The 20835-nt window shown below is 46.7% G+C and overlaps 2 protein-coding genes across 2 annotated transcripts; one reads left to right on the forward strand and one right to left on the reverse strand.

Moving 5' to 3' along the window:
- Positions 1 to 975: 975 nt before the first annotated feature.
- On the forward strand, positions 976 to 5070 carry H6S33_008911 (uncharacterized protein; the record flags this gene model as incomplete). Its single annotated transcript, XM_044840997.1, has 5 exons — positions 976 to 994; positions 1061 to 1105; positions 1181 to 3750; positions 3811 to 4645; positions 4706 to 5070. 5 exons carry the CDS (start codon positions 976 to 978, stop codon positions 5068 to 5070), a joined length of 3834 nt encoding a protein of 1277 aa, XP_044697726.1.
- A 7786-nt stretch (positions 5071 to 12856) lies between these two features.
- H6S33_008912 (uncharacterized protein) lies at positions 12857 to 14113 on the reverse strand (the record flags this gene model as incomplete). The annotated part of the gene is made up of 3 exons (XM_044841008.1): positions 12857 to 12942; positions 13009 to 13283; positions 13401 to 14113. 3 exons carry the CDS (start codon positions 14111 to 14113, stop codon positions 12857 to 12859), a joined length of 1074 nt encoding a protein of 357 aa, XP_044697727.1.
- Positions 14114 to 20835: the final 6722 nt, after the last annotated feature.

Raw genomic sequence — 20835 nt, forward strand, 5'->3', positions numbered from 1 at the left:
AATTTCAAGATCATCGCAATTACATGTAACCTATAAAATTTATGATTATCTTGATGGGTGGCCTGAATCAACTGTTGAAATTTAGGTATAGATACAGTCAAACAGTCAAGGCAAACAGGTGTTTCTTGACTCTTACCTATCGGCAGACAGTCACATGCAGGGTCTTGCACCTTTCCTCCCAGGGTATGTCCAGCAACGGAGACTTTTATTGTACCTACAAGTAGGTACTGTGCTACAAAGGCTGTGGCCAAGGCAGTGGTTCTGAGCTGTCCTAAATGCTGGAATACTTCCTATCTAGGTAATAGTTGTAGTCGCGAGAGCGCTTGTAGTGGACTGTAAAGCTGAACACAACGTTTCACACAGCCCTATGCAACATGCGCTTGTATAGGAATCTACTATTCTAGAAGCTCAAGTTTTTTAGGAAATTAAATAGTTGCCTTAGTACTGTTTGGATCTGGTATGAAGTTTGGTTTTAGGAGTTGCTGCCAGCTGAAAGCAGTCGACTGTTGTAACAACTTTCCCCGCGCTACAGCTGTGGCGCACGGAAATTGCCGCCACCAGATTGAGCCACTCTCTCACTGGCGGGCGGGCGGGCGAAAGTCCTCATGAACATCACCAGTAGTCCAGTTTATCTAATAGCATCATCGTCCAGTCAACACTTCACTTGATGACCTCTCGCCCAACCACCACCACATCCTTCCTAGTCTCTCTTCATCCTCTTCATCGTGTACAGCCGTTACCACCAGCCATCCATCGACCGTATCTGAACAGCATTCGATCCTAGCGTAAGTGCCCATTGAATTTGAAAGCTATTTCCCTACAGTCTCAACCACGAGGGCGTGTTCGAGAATATTTAAAATAAAGCCACAACATCATTAACTAACTAGCTTGTGTTTCTTTTTAGAATTGAGGTAGAACAAGAAAAGTTGAACTATATAGCATCAACGTTTTTAAAACGAAAGAACAGCTGCGCAGATGAATCGTGCCCGTAAACGTAAGATTTGGCTGATGGATTGCCTAGCTTTCGCAGGAAAAGTGGGGTTACTAACGGGTATCGTAGGAGAATTGCGAGAGCTCAACAAACTCGCTTGGGGGGGTTCTAAAGGTAATATCTACCAAGCAAAAAATAAAATAAAGATAGCATCTAGTTCTGAATAGCTTCTGACAAGGTTTTCTGTAGATGTGTTCAAAACGGCGAAATCTCTTGATTCGTCGCTCAAGAAAAACACAGCTGTGATCAAGCGCCTCCGAACGTCCCTTACTGCCGACTCACTCACAACACTTTTGAAGGAAATACAGACAATCTCGCTCGAGAAATACCTTCCTGAGGTTATATCAGCTGTATCCGAGGGCCTTCACAAAACGAAGACTGCTTCCGACATCACGGCCGCGGTGGAAGTTGTGTCGGCGTTGCATCAACGTTTTCAGGAGGATTTTACCCCACAACTTACATTTGCGCTAGCGAAAGGACTTGCAACCCCGAGACCAGATGTGCTCAAAGGATTGACGGCGGAGCAAAAGGAAAGAGAGGAGAAGGATAGGTTGGCTAGACAGAGAATCTTGCTAAGGGTAGGAGTTGAACTATGGTTGGTCGGAGTCTTGAGAAGCGTACAGGATGCTGTGAGCGTGGATGAAGCCGGGCCTGCAAAGAACGGAGCGAAGGCTGCAGCAGCAAATGTTTTGAGTAACGGCACGAAGAAGAAGGAAGAAGGGGGAGAGCCCGAGGCATTTCCGCTAGAGGTTTTGAAAGATCTTTTAGGAAGAGACCGAGAACACATCAATCTCCCGCTAGTTGTCTTATTTGTCAAGAACTTTTCCTACGATGTCTTAGGCGTTAAACCGAGAAACCTTGCGAGAAAGATTGTGGAGGAAGATGGGGCAACAGTAACTTCAGATTCTGCAAAGACCACCGGTGATGCTGGAGACACAAACGGAACGGGTTCAGTTGATCCTGAGGATCCACCTCTGATTACAGTTGAGCTCCAGCAACGCTTTAAGAACATTCTTGCCCGTTACCTAGAATCTGTCAAAGCGCATATCGTTCGGCAGCACAAGCATCTTCAGACGCAATTTGCTAAGAATGCAGAAGCGTATGTTAAATCGGGGGAGATTTTTGAAGACCGCCAAGCAAATTACGAAAGACTGGTCAAGACAAAAGAAAAGTTTATCGCCAATGCCCATATTGTGGCAGACGTCTTGGGACTGGATATGCCCGATTTGCAAGATGAGAAGGACGAAGAAGTGGCGGACAGTATAATAAGAGAAGGCGGCAGCATGTTCCCTGTCAGAGAAGATGGAGGGAAGAACGGGATGTGGGAGGATGAGGATCAAAGGAGATTCTACGAAGATCTCATTGACCTCAAGGTTAGGGTCCCAGCAGTATTACTTGATGATGGGAAACGGAAAAAGTCAGACGCAGAGGGGAAGTCTGAAGGGGACAAAAAGAAGGATACAGATGATGAGGAGTCCGAAAAAGTAGAAGCCGCTACTGAAGGTCTGGAGACTCCTTCATCTCCAATCGCCGGTGAGAGTAAAGCTGGAAACGATGAATTTAGTACCGCCATTGCGAACAAAACCATTGGCGCCCAGGTTGATGCTCTACTCATCCGCCTCCCTGAACTTACAAACCGTGATCTCATTGATCAAGCAGCCGTGGACTTCTGCTTCCTTAATTCTAAAGCTTCACGAAATCGCCTTCTCAAAGTCCTGCAGGATGTCCCCCGTGGCCGTCAGGATCTTCTTCCGTATTACTCCAGGTTGATCGCAACTCTCAATAGGTATCTGCCAGACATTGGCAAAGGAATTGTGGAATATCTCGACAAAGAATTTCGATCACTTCAGCGCCGCAAGGAAAAGGACCTGTTTGAGGTTCGTGCTAGCAACACCCGCTACCTATCCGAGTTAACAAAGTTTGGGGTTGTACCTCAACATGTTATCTTCCATTGTTTGAAGGTCGCCCTAGAAGACTTCCACAGGATCAATGTCAACGTTATTTGTAGCACCCTTGAAAATTGTGGAAGATATTTGCTTCGTAACCCGGAAACCAACCCAAGAATGACTCAGTTCTTGGAAACTTTGAAGCGCAAGAAGGATGGTGTGACCTATTTAGGGCCCCAGGAACGAGTTGCAATCGAAAACGCTTTTTACTATGTTAATCCGCCGGAGAGACCGGCGATCGCACAAAAAGAGCGCAGTGTGGTTGAATTGTTCGTCAGAAAACTCATTTACCTTGATCTGACGAAGCGGAACTATGTCAAAATCTTGAAACAAATCCGGAAGCTTAATTGGGACGATAAAGAAGTGACCGATTTGCTATTTAAAGTTTTTACTAAGATCTGGAAGGTTCGATACAACAATGTTCATATTCTTGCTATCCTCGTCGGTGCAATTGGACGCTACCATCAAGAATTCGCATATGCGGTCGTTGATGAAGTGCTTGAACAAATATCACTGGGGCTTGAGCAGAACAACTTCAAGCATAACCAGAGAAGGGTTGCCCAGGTAAAGTATCTGGGCGAGATGTACACCTACAAGCTTATTGATTCTCCAGTGATTTTTGATGCGCTGTATAGAATGGTGACTTTTGGTCATGAAAACGGGACGCCAAAGCCGGGACAGGTTTGCATGCTAGATATGCCGGATGACTTTTTTAGAATCAGGCTGGTTTGCACCTTGTTGGATGTGTGTGGAATGTTTTTCGAAAGAGGAAGCTCCAAAAAGAAGTTGGATTTCTTCTTGACGTTCTTTCAGGTATTTAAACTATCTAGCGATCTTCTTCTGAGTTGAAAGCTAATCAATATATTCAAATAGTACTACTTGTTTACAAAAGATCCGCTACCAATGGATATTGAATTTATTGTCCAGGATACTTTCCAGGCTATCCGCCCGGCATGGCCAATTCCAACCACGGCCGAAGAGGCTGGTAAGGCCTTCGAGGAGGCAGTCGCTAAAAGCTATAAGCCCGACGACAAATCCAATCCTGCCGAACCCGAAGAGCCTGAGGATGTCGAATCCTCTGACGAGGGGGAGCTCCGCGAGGGTGAAGACGAAGCCGATGGTGTTTCCGAGGCTGAAGTAGAAGACGAGGAACCTCCAACCCCAGGCGTTAGCATGGAAAGGCAAAACTCGGAAGAATCTACGGGTTCTTCGAGCGAAGGTGATGAAGAGGAAGACATTGTTGTGGATATGCAAAAAGAAACACGTGATCCAGAGGCGGACGCGGAGTTTGATAGGGAATTAGCAAAAATGATGCAAGAGTCTCTCGATGCTCGCAAATTCGAACGCAAGCCATTGTTCGATGTCCCACTACCAATCAAGCGCGCTGGAAGCACCTTGTCCATGCTCAGTCGGGAGTCAACTTTCGATATTAACGACGGCGGGGATGCCAATTTTGGTGCTGGTAGCAGCAGATTAAGCTCTATGATCAGCTCTAGCCCCAATAGTAGTAGTGGACCTGGAATGATGGCATTCAGTCTCTTGACGAAGAAGGGGAATAAGCAACAAACAAAGACTGTAGAAATGCCAACTAATTCAAGCCTCGCGATGGCATTGTTGAACACACAGGAGCAGGAGAGGCAGGAGAAAATGAAGATCAAAGAATTGGTCATGAATTATGATAGGATGGAAGAAACTAGTGAGCTTGATGGTATCCTCCCCAATTTGCCTAATATTCCAATACCGGGCGAGATTTACTAACATTTTATAGCTTTGGAAAAACACGCAGCCGCCAATGGTGTTCATTTGAAGTATGAAAAAGGAAATAATTATGGCAATACAAATGGAGGCAGAGGTGGCACTCAACAACGCGGCCGTAAACTTTCCATGAACGACCTCAATTGGTATGACCAGAATCCGTGCCTATCTAATAATAATCGCCGCCGCCAGTTCATTCGTAACGGACAGATGAGTCGATCTTATGCTGCTGCTACTTCTAAACCTAGGCCTACGCTGATCGAAACCAAGATCACCGAAGAGCCTAAAAGTGCAGTGGCAGCAAAGACTTCAAGTTCTGTTACAAATGAACTGGCGAGATCTCTTCAAGCCAAAAGAAGAGGCGGCGAGAAATACTAGACATTTGCTAAAACGTATCATTTCATTGCGGTTTGCAGGGGTTAAGAATTGAAGAAAAGTCTTTTTTTCTCGATTCATGACACCGAATTACAAAACCTACCACCAACCAAGGGAACGAAAGAAAGAGTAAAAAAAATCCACCATATCTTACGCTGTTTTTGGCGTTTAGGATTCGGCTTTTTTCCCTTGGAGCAGTACTACACAGGCAGATGAAGCTGAAATCTATGGCAAATCTCCAGACGGGAAGAAAGCCTTGATGGACCGAATTTATCACCCCTAACCTATCAATCTATCAGCACGAAACAAGTTCAGGGATCTATGCTATACTCAAAGGGGTTCGGAAATTTAGATTGGAATCAGTGGTGCGATGGAATATCAGAGGCAAGATGTGCGAATATCGTAAAAGCAAATATCACGGTTGGAATTATCTGTTTCTTGTTTCTTGGTATTCTCCTTTCCCCCAGCGTTCGATAAAGCCCACCAATCTCTTCGTTTCACCAATCAGCCCGTTGATTTGTCGCAGCTTACTTTCTTTTCTTTCAAACCACGTACACTCGCTCTCTTTGGCTCATTAGTTTTTTTCTCCCGACTTCATAAGCATATTTCTCCAGTTTCTGTTTTCGAGATTCTTTACATGTGATCTCCCTTTTTTCTTTTTTACTTTGGTTCGTAGTTGATAACGAGGTTTTTTTTTTTCACCGCGTTGTATTTCTATGAATAGCCGTTTCTATGACTTTGATCAATTTAATTGAGCCTTTCTCTAATCAAGTGCTATCCCATGCAATATATTCTCCGATTCTTGACAGAGTCGAGTAAAGCCAGTGTCCCTACAAATTCAGGCTCTAGAATACACGTGCATATGATGCTAGTTTAGGGTGAAAAACTATGTAACCTTGGCCAGAGACGAGATAGTGTTTTCGCTTTCCGCTACCGATTGAATTAACGGTAAAAGACGGAGGACAGGGATAAATGTCTACAATGCCACAACCACCAGCAAATTCTCACATATTTCCAACTCAAAAAAATCAGAAAATTTTAATGGGCATTGACATTATTAATTATATGCCAGAGGGCTTTCGTGAATCTTTATGAATTTATTACAGTTTTTAGAGCAATTTTGGCGGCCTGAGGTGGTCAATAGAGCTTCCTTCCTCCCTAACAACCCTCAAAAGTCAACTAAAATACCACCAAAAAATTCGAAAAATATGATTAAAGATAATTAGGAGCCGAGATATTTTTTAAATTTTATTTTAAATTCACAAATAAAAATTTAAAGTCCTGATAGCAGCTAAAGTATTGAACGAGGTGTTACCAATTTGACCCCTGTCCTCCGCGGCATTGGAGTCAGCACAGTCAGGGCTATGAGCTTGCCCTAAGTGAGGTTGCCAGATGTGGCAATACAGGGTTGTGTGCCTATATTGCACTACACCAACCAACACCACATCAAAGGGCGTGTGGTTTAGGGGTATAATCCCTCATTCGCATCAAACGTGACTTGAGGTGGTCCTGGGTTCGATTCCCAGCACGTCCATTTTTTTTCTTTTCTCCTCTTCACAAATCACAACCACAAACACCACTCTAAAAGTCAATAAACCACTTACATGCAGTCCCAAATTCAAACGCTTTCCCAGCGCCTTTCTCGCATTTGCCAAGATATTACACGCCTGTATGAGCCTTTGCTATAGGCCAGTGCGGTGTCAAGTTGGCGTGGCATCTCAGGCTAGCCCTGTAGGTATTGGATGAAGTTTACAGCCAGTCACAAGGGTGCGACTTAGTCAGAATTTTTGGTATCTCCGGACCTTGCCTGGTTTACGATACCCTCGAGGATTCATAGTCGAGTGATCCATGGTGAGTCACTCGCTCGAGATGCTAGTACTCTTTATGGACGTTGTTGTGTTCATGCCTTGATCCTTCTCGATGGAGATTACGAATTGTTCTAATCTCCGGTTATCTCGACTCGCCCTGTGTCCGGTGCTGGAGGTCTCATCTAATTCCAGAAAGTCTTGAGACCATTGGTTTTCGGTACTTTCTTGTCAAAAACCACTATTTCACGCTTGGTTCCTTGTTTTGTGTCACGCGATCACTGAGATATCCATTGAGGTTATTCATTCATTAGTAATTATATCCTAAATTCTTATAGTTCCGGAGAACAGGTCTTGCGGGAAAGTATCTCGAGACTGACCCCTAAAGGGTCTCGAGCCTCGTCATGTGAATTCCAGGATACATGAATAATACTTGTACTTATGAACGGCCTCTTATAACGGGCTTTCGCAATTAGGAGTAAGATTCGATTTCCAACAGTCCTTTATCTCGTATATGGTAATACTTGCGCAAAGAAGTTTGGTATACTAATCCATGGGATATCACTCGCACTATCACTTGGCTTCTCGGCACACCTCCACAGCTACCGCAGTAATTCGTCTCAGCGGATGGTTACACAGACGTCGAGGTTGCGCGTATGAGGGAAGATTAGGGGGGCGTTTTCAAGACAAATGACCAGATCAAGGAATTTCAACGTCAATGTAAGCGTCCATTGAGACGAATTACTGCGGTATCTTGATCCGATCCCGTGTATTTGGAACTAAATATACGCCATCCCTGGGCCCGACCAGGCATACGCATACAATACGTCTTCCTCTTCATTGTTTCTCTCTGTAAATGCCAAAACCATTGGATCACGTAATATAATATTTATCCGTTCTTTAAGCGTAGTCATAGTAGATATCAGGAGCTTCTATTTCTGATGCAAGTTGCGTACTGTGTTTTAAGGCCTGGCATGTTCCACAGAGAGTACAGATATGATATTACAAGTCCTCGCTTTCGTTACACTAACCCCTCTCATTCGCCTACTCTCATCCTTAAAATCTTCACAGTGTCTATTCCCACTAGTAATTGATTGAACTAGTTAGCTTTGATTTCACGGTGCGATGACCCTTTTTGATCGCGTCCTAGGAATCTCCCAAGCTATATGAAGGTGGAGTAGAACCTTTGGTCCCACATCCTGCTGAGCTCTAATTGGTAATATCCCCAATTTTCCCTGAACACAGGGACGGGTTTGTAGCATTCACTGTTGTGAGTATCCATCTTCAACTCTGTCCCGAGAATCTTGAAGATTGCGTAAATAATTTCCCGTCAGTGGATACCATACTAGAGGGATTTACACGCTTAGTATTCTTTCCCTCTTCCCGCCGTCGTCGACCAATAGTAAGTGGTAGTCCTAGAGACATATCAACCAGCACAGGCATCCCGGGAAACCAACGGATGGCTCTGATCCCGAAATCATCGGGGAGCACTATTCCGGAAGTCATCGGAGAGTTTTGCGTCCCCGAAATAATCGGACGGATGGGCTTGCTACTCCGGAAATCATCGGAAAGTACTGCCCCGGAAGTCGTTGGATAGTTTACACATCTGGAAATCGTCGGGATGCCCACAAACCACAAAAGAGAAACAAAACAATAACAGGAGAGAAGCATTCCTCCGGAAATCATCAGAGAGAACGTATCCAGGCCAGTGGTAAGTCCAGGCTCCTAATCCAATCCAAGTATCCAAGCAGCCCGTAGCGGGTCTGATAGAGAGGAGGGATAGGCGGCGAGAAGTAACAAACAGCGGGATGTAAACGCGGCTCTGGAAGTCGTCGGATAATATTCTGCTCTCCTGCCATGTCGAAAGGGACAAATAGAGCGGGGGAAACATACGTTTTAACTTGACCACCTGCTGATGAGAGCGGGGAAGGTAGTGTGGAAGGATTAGAGTTTCTGGAACCAGGCATCGTAGCGAAGTTTGCGGTCCGTCGCGTGTGAGGTGGGTGTGGTGCGGGGGGTGCTGGGCTAGGATAAGTACGCGTCGGCCGGGTAACATAACCACACGTACTGGTAGGTCCTGTGGCTCATGGTGCGCCCACTCTTCAAGGTGACCGAAAATTGGAGGGAGGTCGATGGCTAATAACTTTTTAACAAAAAAGTTAAAAGAAATCGACTCGGTATAATTGCAGTAATAGCAATGAAGTATAGTATTACCGAGCAGATTTTTGATATCTGTTCTAGTTGTGAAGTTATTAGAGCTTGAAATTCGGTATTTTTGTATGTAAAAAGCGCCAAGACTGAACAAAGTGGAACAGTATTATACCCATTTATACCCTAGAAAAGCAAACCTGACTGATCTGTGGCAATGATGCAGCAGAATGGCTAGAAATAGACCTTCTTATTGGCCCATGAGGCCCTATTACAGCCACAATTGTTCCACTTCCGTATGTCGCCGTGTCACCTTTAAGAGTGTGCGTACCATACAATACATACTCTATGAGCAAGCCACAACCACCAAAATCGAGACTATGGCCTAATCAGTAAAAACTTCAACCCAAGACTAGAGTGAAGGGGTCGTATTATGGTGTTGTTCTGTGGGTATTTAGGAGCCTGACCAGGCGCGACGTCTACTATATATATATATATGTACTATAATGTTTTTGGTGTGTTGTAGAGAATTCGAACACTTGATATCCATAATTCAAAGTACAAGTACCCTTTTTTGATACGAGAGCCTTGAAATGAGATCTTATCACCTCCAAGATGTGCCCAAATTAGCCACAAGGTCAAATATGTTTCCCCGTCCCAAACACAGCAGCTTCGGTAGTGTAGTAATGACATTACTTCCCTTATATTAATTCCGCCTCGGCCGCGTTAATCAGGGTATTGGAGGTCCGATTCCCCCGAGGAGCATATTTTTTTTCGAGAGTGAAGTTGAAACTTGAACACATACATTATCCCCTGGGTCGTAGCAACCGATATTATGGTTCAGAAAGGGCCTGCCACAAATGCTTGAGTGCACAGAGATATTCAGTAGTAACCTCTTTATCTTTGAAGTAATTAATGGCGGTAAGCATAGCGTACGTGAATGTTGGGATATTTTGGTTTTCCACCGTTGATGTAGGGACTCCACTACGACCGATCGGCCGAGAGGATACGCGCACATGTTGTGGGGCCAAAAGGTTTGCCAGCACAACTTAGTACTCCATCATGGCGTCTGACTCGGAACCTTTGAATATCATAAAAATTTACGAAAACTACATGTACGTGTAGACGCACTAGCAACAATGTAAGAATGCGACCCCACCAAACGTGTGTTCACTTATATCAACAGCAATTCTAATGAGATCGAGGTGAGTGCATGTAACAGATTAATCAGGGGGGTTTATCGCCTCAAGAAGTCATTTGCAAATTTGGTGATGTCAAACACAGGTAAAGTAATTCTTCCAAAGACAACCCGTTACACACAAATCCTGGTTGAACTAGGTGCAAGGACATCGCTATGAGGATTCCACCCCACCCCGCCCCGCCCCGCCGCCCCGCCGCCCGCTCCATTTAAATCGTCCATATACATACTTGAAAGACCATAATTATATAATTCCCACTCTCTACACAAGACGATAGCCAGACATCACATAACAAAAACCAGTCATTGAAACTCGCTCTCAATATTTCAGTGATACCTCAATTGCAACCCTCAAGCTCAGGGGCTCCGGCGCAGTTGCCGGCTACCAAGTCCATGGAAAACTTTAATTAAAAAGAAGCCTCCAGACCTCGACGCTTGTACCATTAATCTGAAGGGAGACTCTAGCTAGCATGGTATCTCTGGCTACTTTGCGGTCGTGGGGCAATCCCGGCCAAGAGCTTGTGCTGTTTCACCAAGGTTGTGGGGAGGGGAGCTCTTACTTGGGCGAGGGTGGGGGAAGGGGAACAGACCTTTCTTTGGACAGCCGTATTTCGTTCGTTCCACGCCAGACTCACTCCAGAAGGTGGTAGTGGGAAAATTGAAATAAGGGACGCAAAGCTTAGTCTGGCTACCGAGGAGGTCCTTCCCGTACGTGCTCTAATTGGAGACACTCTCCACCTAGCAGCTAAGAGCTTGGTATTTTTCGGCTCCAGTTGCTTCCGCCTTGGTCGGTCTGTCGGCCGGGGAAAGGTCATAAGTTATCACTCGGGCGCGCATCTCATCGCCAGGGCCCGCGACAGGGGGAGCAGCACCCAGGGAGACGGGAAACAAAAAGTGGCTCAACACGTACCCTACATTTCATGCCGTGTAGAAGAATCTCGCCACTATACAACACAACACCGTACAACACAGTAAGTATGGTAGAGAGTAGCCTGATTCCCAGCACATCATGTCAAGAATCATGTCAAGGGAGCAGTACGTGAGAGGTAAAAAATATCAAACTTATCCGCCTGAAGCTGTGCCGTCCGGCAGCGCAACTGAGGTCGCGCCCTCCACCCCCCAGTTCAACCCTCCCCTGTTGATCTACTCTATCCACAAGGACATCCCAGCTGCTGCTTTAGCACCGTCTATAGGGTTACCAATATGTACCTACATGTACTCTACCCACATACATAGCCGCCGCGGGAGAAATCTGTAGGTACATACATACTCTGGGTACCGTACCTCGGGACCGCCGAACATTCCTCCAGCAGCGCGTGCTTTTCTCCAAGAAAGAAGGAAAGACGGTGGCTGATTTGTGTGTGGTCTCATCATTCCTTCAGCTGAGCACACGCTCACTCGCCCGCACCGGGTTGGGCAGCAGCGCAGTTGTCAATGGATGGGGGCTGGAGAATGGAGCGAGAAGGCAGCCGAGTACCGAACGGAGATCGTTGGGCGCGACGAGATATGAACGTGTTGACGATCAACTGGTGGTGGTACCTGAAAGCGGCGGGCGCTTCCCTCCACACTGATTGGTGGGCAACGAGGCCCTTGAGAGCTATTTACGAAACGGACAAATAATAATAATAACCTGGTTGGTTGCTAAATCCGAACTTCCCAGTTCGCGCCTAACTTGTCTAAAGTACCTACTTTCTTGCTCTACATAACCTGCTAGACCCTAGCTAGAGAGCTAGAGCGAGTGCTCAGGTGCCCCCCCTCAATAAACACAAATATATATACAAGAATAGCGTACAGTGCAGTACTAGTGCAATATAACCAACAACAAAAGTATTTGACAGAGAACTCATGCAAACCCCACCCCCGGAAACAAATGAAAAATAAAAGATTACAAATTCCCAGAAGAAAACGGCAACAAATCCCAAAAGGAAATAACCAATGCAAACCTTAATACCACGAGAGGAAAAAAAGAGGTGGGGGAAATTTACAGAAAGGAAAAAAAACAAACAAAGCACAGAGTAAAGCACATAGTGGAATGAGATATACATGTGAAACAGGAAGAGGAGTTAGAAAAAGCAACATCATACCCTTTACGAAACAAGGGGTGATGATGACGAGAGTTTTTTCGAGTTCAGCCGATCAAAAGTCGCCTGATAGAAAAGGCAAAAACAACAACAACCAAGCTCTCAAGCTTCCACCGAACCAGAAACCCATTCGAGGTAGAGGTAAGAGAAGGTGAGGTGGGGAGGGGTGAGGGAGAGGCGTTGCGAAATGCAAGCAAGAAAACGGGAATTGGATCTTTCCTAAACGTTAAAGATTATGCAAGCATGTACAAAGCCATATGATGAAATAATAAAAAACCCGCCCCATAGCCAAAAAATTAAAAAAATGCCCCCTAGCCCGTAAAAACTCCAGTTATTTTCCCAAATTCTCCTTTATCCACAAAAGAAAATAGTCCACAATGCTTCAAACTAAAAGAAAGGTATGCACAACATAGCAACTCGCTTGCTTCGCTGATCAGCCAAAACAGAAAAGGAAAAAGTATAGATATATAAAACAGATTAGACAGAGAAGAAGAAGTGGCTGGCTTTTGTGTCTTTAAGTCCCTTTTGTCGGAGGGTCGTGAAAAGTGTATGTGCAACTATATCGCACGATTGCCTCCAAGGGCTCCCTGCTGTGCAATCCGTTTTCGGTACTGGTCTCTAAATCGCTGGCGTTCAAAGGTCCCTATAACATAGACAATTAGCGCTCAATTCTCAATAGAATTGGGGAGTGGACAAATCTGCAGCTTACCGTATCCAAAGATTATACAGGCCAAAGCCATATAACTTCCATAGAAGTACAGGCCAATCGGGACAATCTCTATTCTTGTCCCTGGCAGCTTAAACGGCGTTGCAGCTGCACTAGCGGTGGTCGTCGTGTTCGTCGTCTCATTAGCGACCAAATTCGAGAAGACCCCGTTGACGAAGGTGGCATCATCAGTTGAAAGAGTTGTCTGTAGCTCCGTCCCATCCGACATCTTGGCAAATAGGGTGATATTTGGTGTGAGCAGTGTTTGCAATTGGGCACTATAAGCAGCACAAAATATATTAGATCGTGAACAAATCACATGACAGACCCTGCATGTAACAAGGAAGGGATCCAGGTTATGTATGGATATGGGTATGGGGTATGGGTGAACCTACTCAGTCTTCTCATCCTCAAGCAACAACTTATCAATCTGCCCAATGAAGTGAAACTCCTGGACCTTCTCCGGTCCCGTCGTGCTCGCCGAAGCCGACTCAGTCGCTGCCGCCTCCTCCGTCGTCTCATTCCTCAACTGCACCGCAGCCCCATTATACATGAGCGACACATCGATATCACCGCCCACGCTCGACCAATTGCCCTCCGCGGCTGAGACCTGGTAGAGCCTCAGGTCCGCCGCAAACACGCCCGAATCCGTGCTCAGGAACGGCAGGTTGTAGCACACCACGATACCGGACGGGTTCGACGCCTTTGAGATGCTGCTGAGCCGCGAGATGCACTTTGCCGTCGTCTCCTTGGCCCATGCCTGCAGGTCCAGCTCCTCGATAGCCGTCTCGTTCCTTGCCCCTGTGTCCCCTGTGTCCGCCCGTCGTACCATCCGCTGAATCTCACGGCGGAGGAGTCCATGCCATTTCTCTGTTCCGCTATCCCTTTTGCTGTAGCTCGTTGTCCCTACGCCGACGCCTAGCCCGCTGCTGCTGCCTACTCCTGATCCTCCACCCCTTCCTCCTCCCCCTCCGAGCCCCGGTGGGACAATCACCATTGCGTCCGGCGTTGAGTGGGCGTATGAGACGGTGCACAGCGCCGCCAGTGTCGTCAGGAGGACGAGATATGATAGAACGGCGCGCTGCATCGTTGTTGTTATTATTTGCATTTGTGTTTTTGTTTTTCTTCCCCCTTCTCCTTCTTTATTGGTTGTATTGAGGTCGTATTGTTACCAGAGTAGTGGTGACAAAAAAAAAAAAGAGTGAAAAGGAAATTCGTTCGTCGATAAATAAGTAGTGAAAAAGCAAAGCCCCCCCTGTTACTGTTTCCTGTTCCTGGCTGGCGTGATGATGGCTGATCTCGTGGGTTGGGGTTCCTTTTTTTCTTCTTTTCGAGGGGTAGGTGTATCCAACGAATTGAATTGAATTGGGGGGAGGGGGAGGGATGGGGGATATACTATATAAACCCTCAAACGAAAACCGACACACACACAACACACACGTGAGGTGAGGTGATGTGATGTGATGCGAGAGAAGTTGGGGAGCCCTTTTGTATAATAATAAAATCAAAAAAAAGCTGGTGTGCAGGAATTAACGGATTAGTGCCTGGGTCTTTCCCTCAATGGGTAAGCACGAAAAAAAGAAAAAAAGGGAAATGTCTGGCAGTTCGTCTGTTCGCTTCGGGAGGAAGGGAGTGGGGAAGATCAGAACGAGTGGGAGTGTGAGCGAGCGAAGGTCGAGTGAGAGGAAAAGGATTGGAACGTTTTGCAAGTAGGAGTATGTAGTAGGTTGTAGCACCAAGCAACATGAAAAAGGGCAGGCAGGGCAACAACAACACCAGGCCAGACGGTATATTATCGTTGTTACTTACAGGTAAAAGTAGTCTGCAAATCCACACGGACAAAGCACACGTAGGCCCTCTAGCCCGTTTTCTCGCACCGCTTCCCAGAATGTAGGATGCGCACAGCGTTATTCCCTTACTGGTAGGGGGGGTGGGAAAGGCTAGTACCGCCCGCGCTGGAGAATGGGAAATGGATGCTTGTCTCTTTTCGGGTGCAGAGGTCCGAACCGGACGGAAAAACGCAGCGCCGGCGCTGTTTCTGGGGGATGGAGGGGGTGGGTGGGATAGCTGGGAAATGAGAGGTTGAAGATGAAGAAGTATACTAGAAGGGCTGCTTCGCTCAGTGGATCGTCGACCGTTATGAAGTACCTCCTAGCTAGTAGCGCGCTATAGCTTCCTTCTACCTATAAAATCGCGGCCCTAGAAACCAAACAATAAAACAATAAAAATAAAAAGGAACGGACTGGCAACTTTCAAAGATGCCAAAATATAGTCGACAAGAAAGAAAAGAAAAAAAAGTAACCTCAAGTAAGAGAGAGCCAGGCGAAGGAGTAAGAAGTAGAGGGGGGCGAAATATATGTATGAGATTCGAACGCCGGGCAGCTGGAAGGGCAAAAATGGATATTTGTGAGTGGGTTGCGGGCTTGAATAGAAAAGCGGCTGCTGTTACTGCAAGGGGAATCGTGGGTGCTAGGAGGCAAGGCGTTGGCCAATGATATCCGGTGTTGTAAAAACGGGAAATAACGAAGAAGGGCAAAAAAAAGTGTTTGTTCCACCACAGCAACCACCACCTTCAAGTGGGGAAAAAAAAAGGCAAAGATGCACTGAATTCAAAAGCGTTCCTGCCAAGTGAGAAACTAGCACTTCGCTTACGATATTAAAATAAAATAAAGAAAAATGGTCCTAAAAAAATGCACGCACGGGAAAGAAATAGAGAAAGACTTTAAAGAAGGATTCCGGGTCCTCGATGGGGAATTATCAAAAAACCAGCCCTCTCATCAAAGTCGAATGAGGGTTTTGGGGGGGGGGGGGGGGGGGGGGGGGTAGGAGGAGGAAGGAAACCAGTTATGAGGGTCAAAGTGTTTAGAGATGCCCCGTTCTCTCTCTTTTTCTACTCTACTGTAACACAAAAGGGAAACCCTGATGAAAAGCACGATATCCCCAATCTCTACGATGAAATAACGGTTCATCCAGAACAGGAAGGAAAGCTGCAACTTTGAAAGCAATAACGGTTTCCAGTCTGCCCTTCTGCGACCTCTCCTTCGCTTCGAGCTGCTGAGGGGAGGTTAAAAGAATGTGGCTTGATGATAATTTTATGAGCGCGCGAGCTGGAACCTTAGACCAGAATTAAGCTGACAGACATTAACTTGCTGTGAGTACAATGGTGTACCTCCACAGGATCGTGAGTGGGCGCACCTCAAAAGGGCCATGCAAAACTACAGCCTAATGAGCCAATATCCTCTTCTCCACCAATGGCCATCAATCTGTACCTGCGCTGAGCAAAGCAGCTGAGTTTTCCACCCCCCTCGATCCATTCAAGCGCCGCCCATCCGCCCCAATAGCCCTACCCAATACCTGCCCCCCGGTGGCAACAACATCTCGAAATCCTCCGAAAAAGCCAATCGCTGGCACGGGTGTCTCGGGAGAGTCCCATCATCATCGCTTCAGCCATGCTGCTGCTTTGGCGCCTTCTTTCCATCCAGAGAAGGGGGTGTGGGGTGTGTGTAGACCGTAACCCTGGGCAGGGCATGTAACCGTGCCTTTTCAATGTTTCCCCCCCCACCGTATAGCTGGGCATACCAGCCAGGGCCACCACGAGGAGGATGAGCACCGTTCGTTCGTTCGTTGAAAAAATTCCTATAGACTCACCCCGCGCCGCTGGAGACATCTATGTAAATCAAGTCATCGCCTAGCCATGTAGCTAGCTTATCGCATCTTTCTCATCCCTCATCCCTCATCCCTCATCCCTCCCTCGCTCTCGTTTTTACTTTATCCCCCGCTTACCTACTACATCATCATACCTATAAAAAAGAGTTTTCCCTTTGTTCCTTCTTTCTGTCAAACCAACACTAGCTACCTGCACGGGTTTCCGATATGATACACAAGTAAAACGTTGTGGCACTTTTGATCCCCCAACAAAGCCTAGCCAGAACCCAACTACCTCGACCCAACCCCCACCCCCGTTAATGTACCTGAAAATCAGGGGTCTTGGCAGCACCCTTCATCGAGAAAAGAATTATGATACAGCGACAAGCCTTTTTGACATGTTACGATGTTACGGTAAAGCACTCTACTTTAATTTTGTTGGGATGATTGGCATGCTGTTCCTCGAGGATTGGATGTTGTTGTGTAGGTAGTTCGAGCAAATGACCATACCGTACCGTACTGTACCGGCCGGCGACGTACAGCACCGGTAGCACATGTAGCTAAAAGTAGAGCCCGCCAAGATTTAGCTAGAGCCTAGAGTCTAGGTGTGGTGCTGAACTTTATTCTATCCCACATGCTCGCCTCATCTGGCGGCCAATTAATTAATGTCTAGCCCTATTAATCTGCCCTGAATGGTACAATACATGGCATCTAAAGTAATCAAGTAGAATAGAGTAAATCATCCCGCCTGGTAAAACCCGTGGATTGACAATTGTTACATAACCCGCTACTAACTACAGAACAAGTAGTTGCTAAATAGCTAGCTAGAGGCTCATGCCATATCATGCCAGGTATAAGCGGCTATCTCGAGTATTTTGACACGATCTCTTAATCTTTCTAGTTATCTATCCACTTTATGCTCTGCTAGCTCTGCCGACCATCCTCTTCCTGCCTTCCTGCCTTCCTTCCTTTCTTACGAAATGCTCACCAAGAATAACCGTGCGCCGTAGTGCGTTATCAAACCCGCCCCCATAACCCATGTCTACCCCCCCCCCCCCAATATCTATTGTGCACCGCTACCGCCGGAGTAAGTGGTGAGTCGATATCGAAACACCAAGCTCCCGCAGAAATTCAACGATGCCTGCCTGTAACCCAACCCAACCCAACATCACCGGTTGCACACACTGGGGAAGAGAAGAGAAAAATCCAACGCAGTCAGTGTTTGGGAGTGCTGACCGCCGTCGAGAAATCCTTCCTTCCTTGGGTCTCGTATCTCTCGTATGTTTAATTTTTGCGAGTCTTACAGCTACTTGATATATTATGCGCACCCGATTCGTCTCACAGGGCATGATCAAACACGGTGCCGAGACGGCGCTAATTACCAAGAGCGAGAGAGTGTGAGAGAGAGTGGCCTCCAATCCAGATGCTCTGCTTCATGGAATCATTTAAGAACCCAGAGATTCAAGGGAATCACGCCACTTCCATGGGGTTCCTATCATTTTCTAATCGCAGGAAACACTCATGATGCCAACTAACTAGCAGTTCAATGTCAAGCGTCTCCAACCCCAACACCCAACGACAGACAAGCTAGCACGGCACCATCTGAAGCGAACAAACCAACTCAGTGTCTCGGTCGTCGTCGTCATGTCGGTCTCGCTAACTACCGGATAGGCCGGCGTGAGGCTCAGCTTTTTTTCGTCTCCATATATCTAATTCCACGATGCTCTCCCCAGGCTCTGTTCCATCGCTTCTGTGCGGGCTTCCGGAAACTGGTGTGAGACGTTTTTTTTTTTTTTTTTTTTTATATCAAGTGCTATTGTTTCTAGGTACAAGCTCCGCATAAAGTATAAACTATGGCGTAAAGACCTATCCCCAATGCCGATTCCCCCAGATATAGTAACTATGGTATGCTACCAACCGCACTCCTCTTACAAGGTTGATGACTAAGGAAACCCCCGCCTAAGAAAAAATGAAAAAAAATTCCAAATAACACAAATGAAAAAAGCAAAACAAAAGTCTGACAGTGGCATCATGCCGAGGTGCCCTCAGTGGGACTTTGGTTGTGCTGGTGAGGGCGTGTTGCCTCGAAGTGAGAGTAGTGTTTGCGACCGAAAGGGACCTGTATGAAAGGTCCCCAGAGTGGTGGGGTTCTTGTCAATGAAGACAAGAACTAGGATGAGGTTGACGAAGGCTCTCCAGGCGATCGTGCGAAATGTCACTCCTTTTTATGTGACCCGAGTCATGGGAGGAAAAGGATCGGTGCGACTAATCTTTGGTGGTGAAGCCAAAGAAAAGTCTTTATTAGAGAGGATACCCCGCTCTCGTCAAGTCTTGGCGGTGTTGACGAGGCGTTGTCAGAGGATGAGAGGGATGTGGTGTGAGACGTTTGTTGATCAGGTAGATATCGCGTCGTCTGAGACACGGGAGTGGCTCTTTAGATCTAACACTCGGCATCTTTGTTCCGGCGGTGGGTTGGGTACGTACTCTAGCTACTGCGTGGAAAACGTGCGTATGCAGGTGTAGAACTTGCGGAACTGGAAATGATGAATCTCATGGCTGTTAGATATTTTAGATATCACTTTGTGTGAGAGAGAGGCTGCCAAACGGCTTCCAAAGAACCGACACGGCTCTGTGCTGACGTGGATGCTGTCTGCACCACGGATCACGGATTAAGCATTGCGCCCGCACCAGCCATTGGTGCGGGATCGGCGTTACATGCATTCTCACCCATAAAAGAACACTCCCCAGTGGAGATGACAATGACGACAAACACTCCTGCAGCACAAACCAAATTTCTTCTTCTACTTCTTCCTCTTCTTCCTCTTCCACCACACACTATCAAGCATCCGATTGGGCGCCCACCGACAAAAGCAACGTACCCCATGCAATCAAGACCTGTCCCGAGGAACCACGGACAGCACGGCACACACACACTTAAGATTGCTGCTACGGTGTAGTTTCCGCTGGATATATGGTCGTAGATGATCTGAGTGGCTTTATTTCGGCCGGGTTGGGCGGGTGGGCGGGCGGTACTGAATGGTTTATTCTAGATCTTTCGTAAAGCTTCTTCTTCTCCAGGCCTCGGTATAGTGTGAAAAAGGCGGCAGGGTGATAGCTGCGGTGAGGCGCTGATAGATACATGGAGTTGATAGTGCTAAGGCTAGGGGTAGGCGGGTAGGGAGGGAGTATGGATATAGGATACCAGCCGGGCAGGTAGCTAGAGTATTGTAATTTAGACCTGGACTGGCAGAGCTGGCTTGTAGAGCTGGAAGATCTAACCTGCCGTGCGTGGTGTCTCATTCTAGTAGTATAGAGCCAGGCGCCCGGTGCCCGCTGAGCGAACCAACCCGCATCGACAGACCCTCTGTCTGCGCCGGGTGACGACCATAGGAGAGTTAAATCTATTATATTTACCACTATAACCGGGAGGGTTAAAGTATATTCTACTTTCCCTATAATTATAGCTTCAGTGGGGTCGAAACAGCACACAGCTCCCAATATTAATAATTTACATCATGAGGTGTCACTCACCCACGTGCACGTCATCTGATCCACACGACTCGGTAGCCAGCGCCAGTGTCTTTCTTTATGAAATCCTCAATAAAGATATAAAAGCGGCCGCCAGCCATGAAGGAGCGCATGTTTTGGGGGGTTTCTTTGTTCGGCTGCTCGCGCAAGCTCTTGTGGGTTTGAGGTATGAGAGATACTTATTGCTACATATTTACATACATGGTTGGGCTAGCTGGACTTGCGAGATGATCCTAATGAGATGTGAAGATGGAATTGAAAAAAATAGTATGTATATACATGTACGTATCGCTAAAATATAATCCCCGCTTTACACAGTAACCGACTTTTAAATTTCCCGGCCGTAGTTATCCTATAGCCAATTCCCAACCCAAACCCAGAACCCAAAACCCAAAAGCACATAACGCCGCCCGCCCCCAAAACCCAACCGCAAAACTCAACCACCACAACCATCTACAGTTTCCGGTAGAATTATTGCGAAAATCAGAGCTAAAAGAGTGGATTTTGTTGGTCTGTGCTCGTAGCAAAAATCTTTTAAGGGCCAATAGGACTATCGGGTCACGGGGAACCCACTTTCGCAATAATTCTACCGGAAACTGTACATCCCCCATGACTCACCACAACCACAACCACAACTACCTCCCATACCCCCCATAC

This window comes from Morchella sextelata (assembly GCF_020137385.1).
Source record: "Morchella sextelata strain SCLS chromosome Unknown scls_3, whole genome shotgun sequence".
In the NCBI taxonomy this organism is placed as follows: Eukaryota; Fungi; Ascomycota; class Pezizomycetes; order Pezizales; family Morchellaceae; genus Morchella; species Morchella sextelata.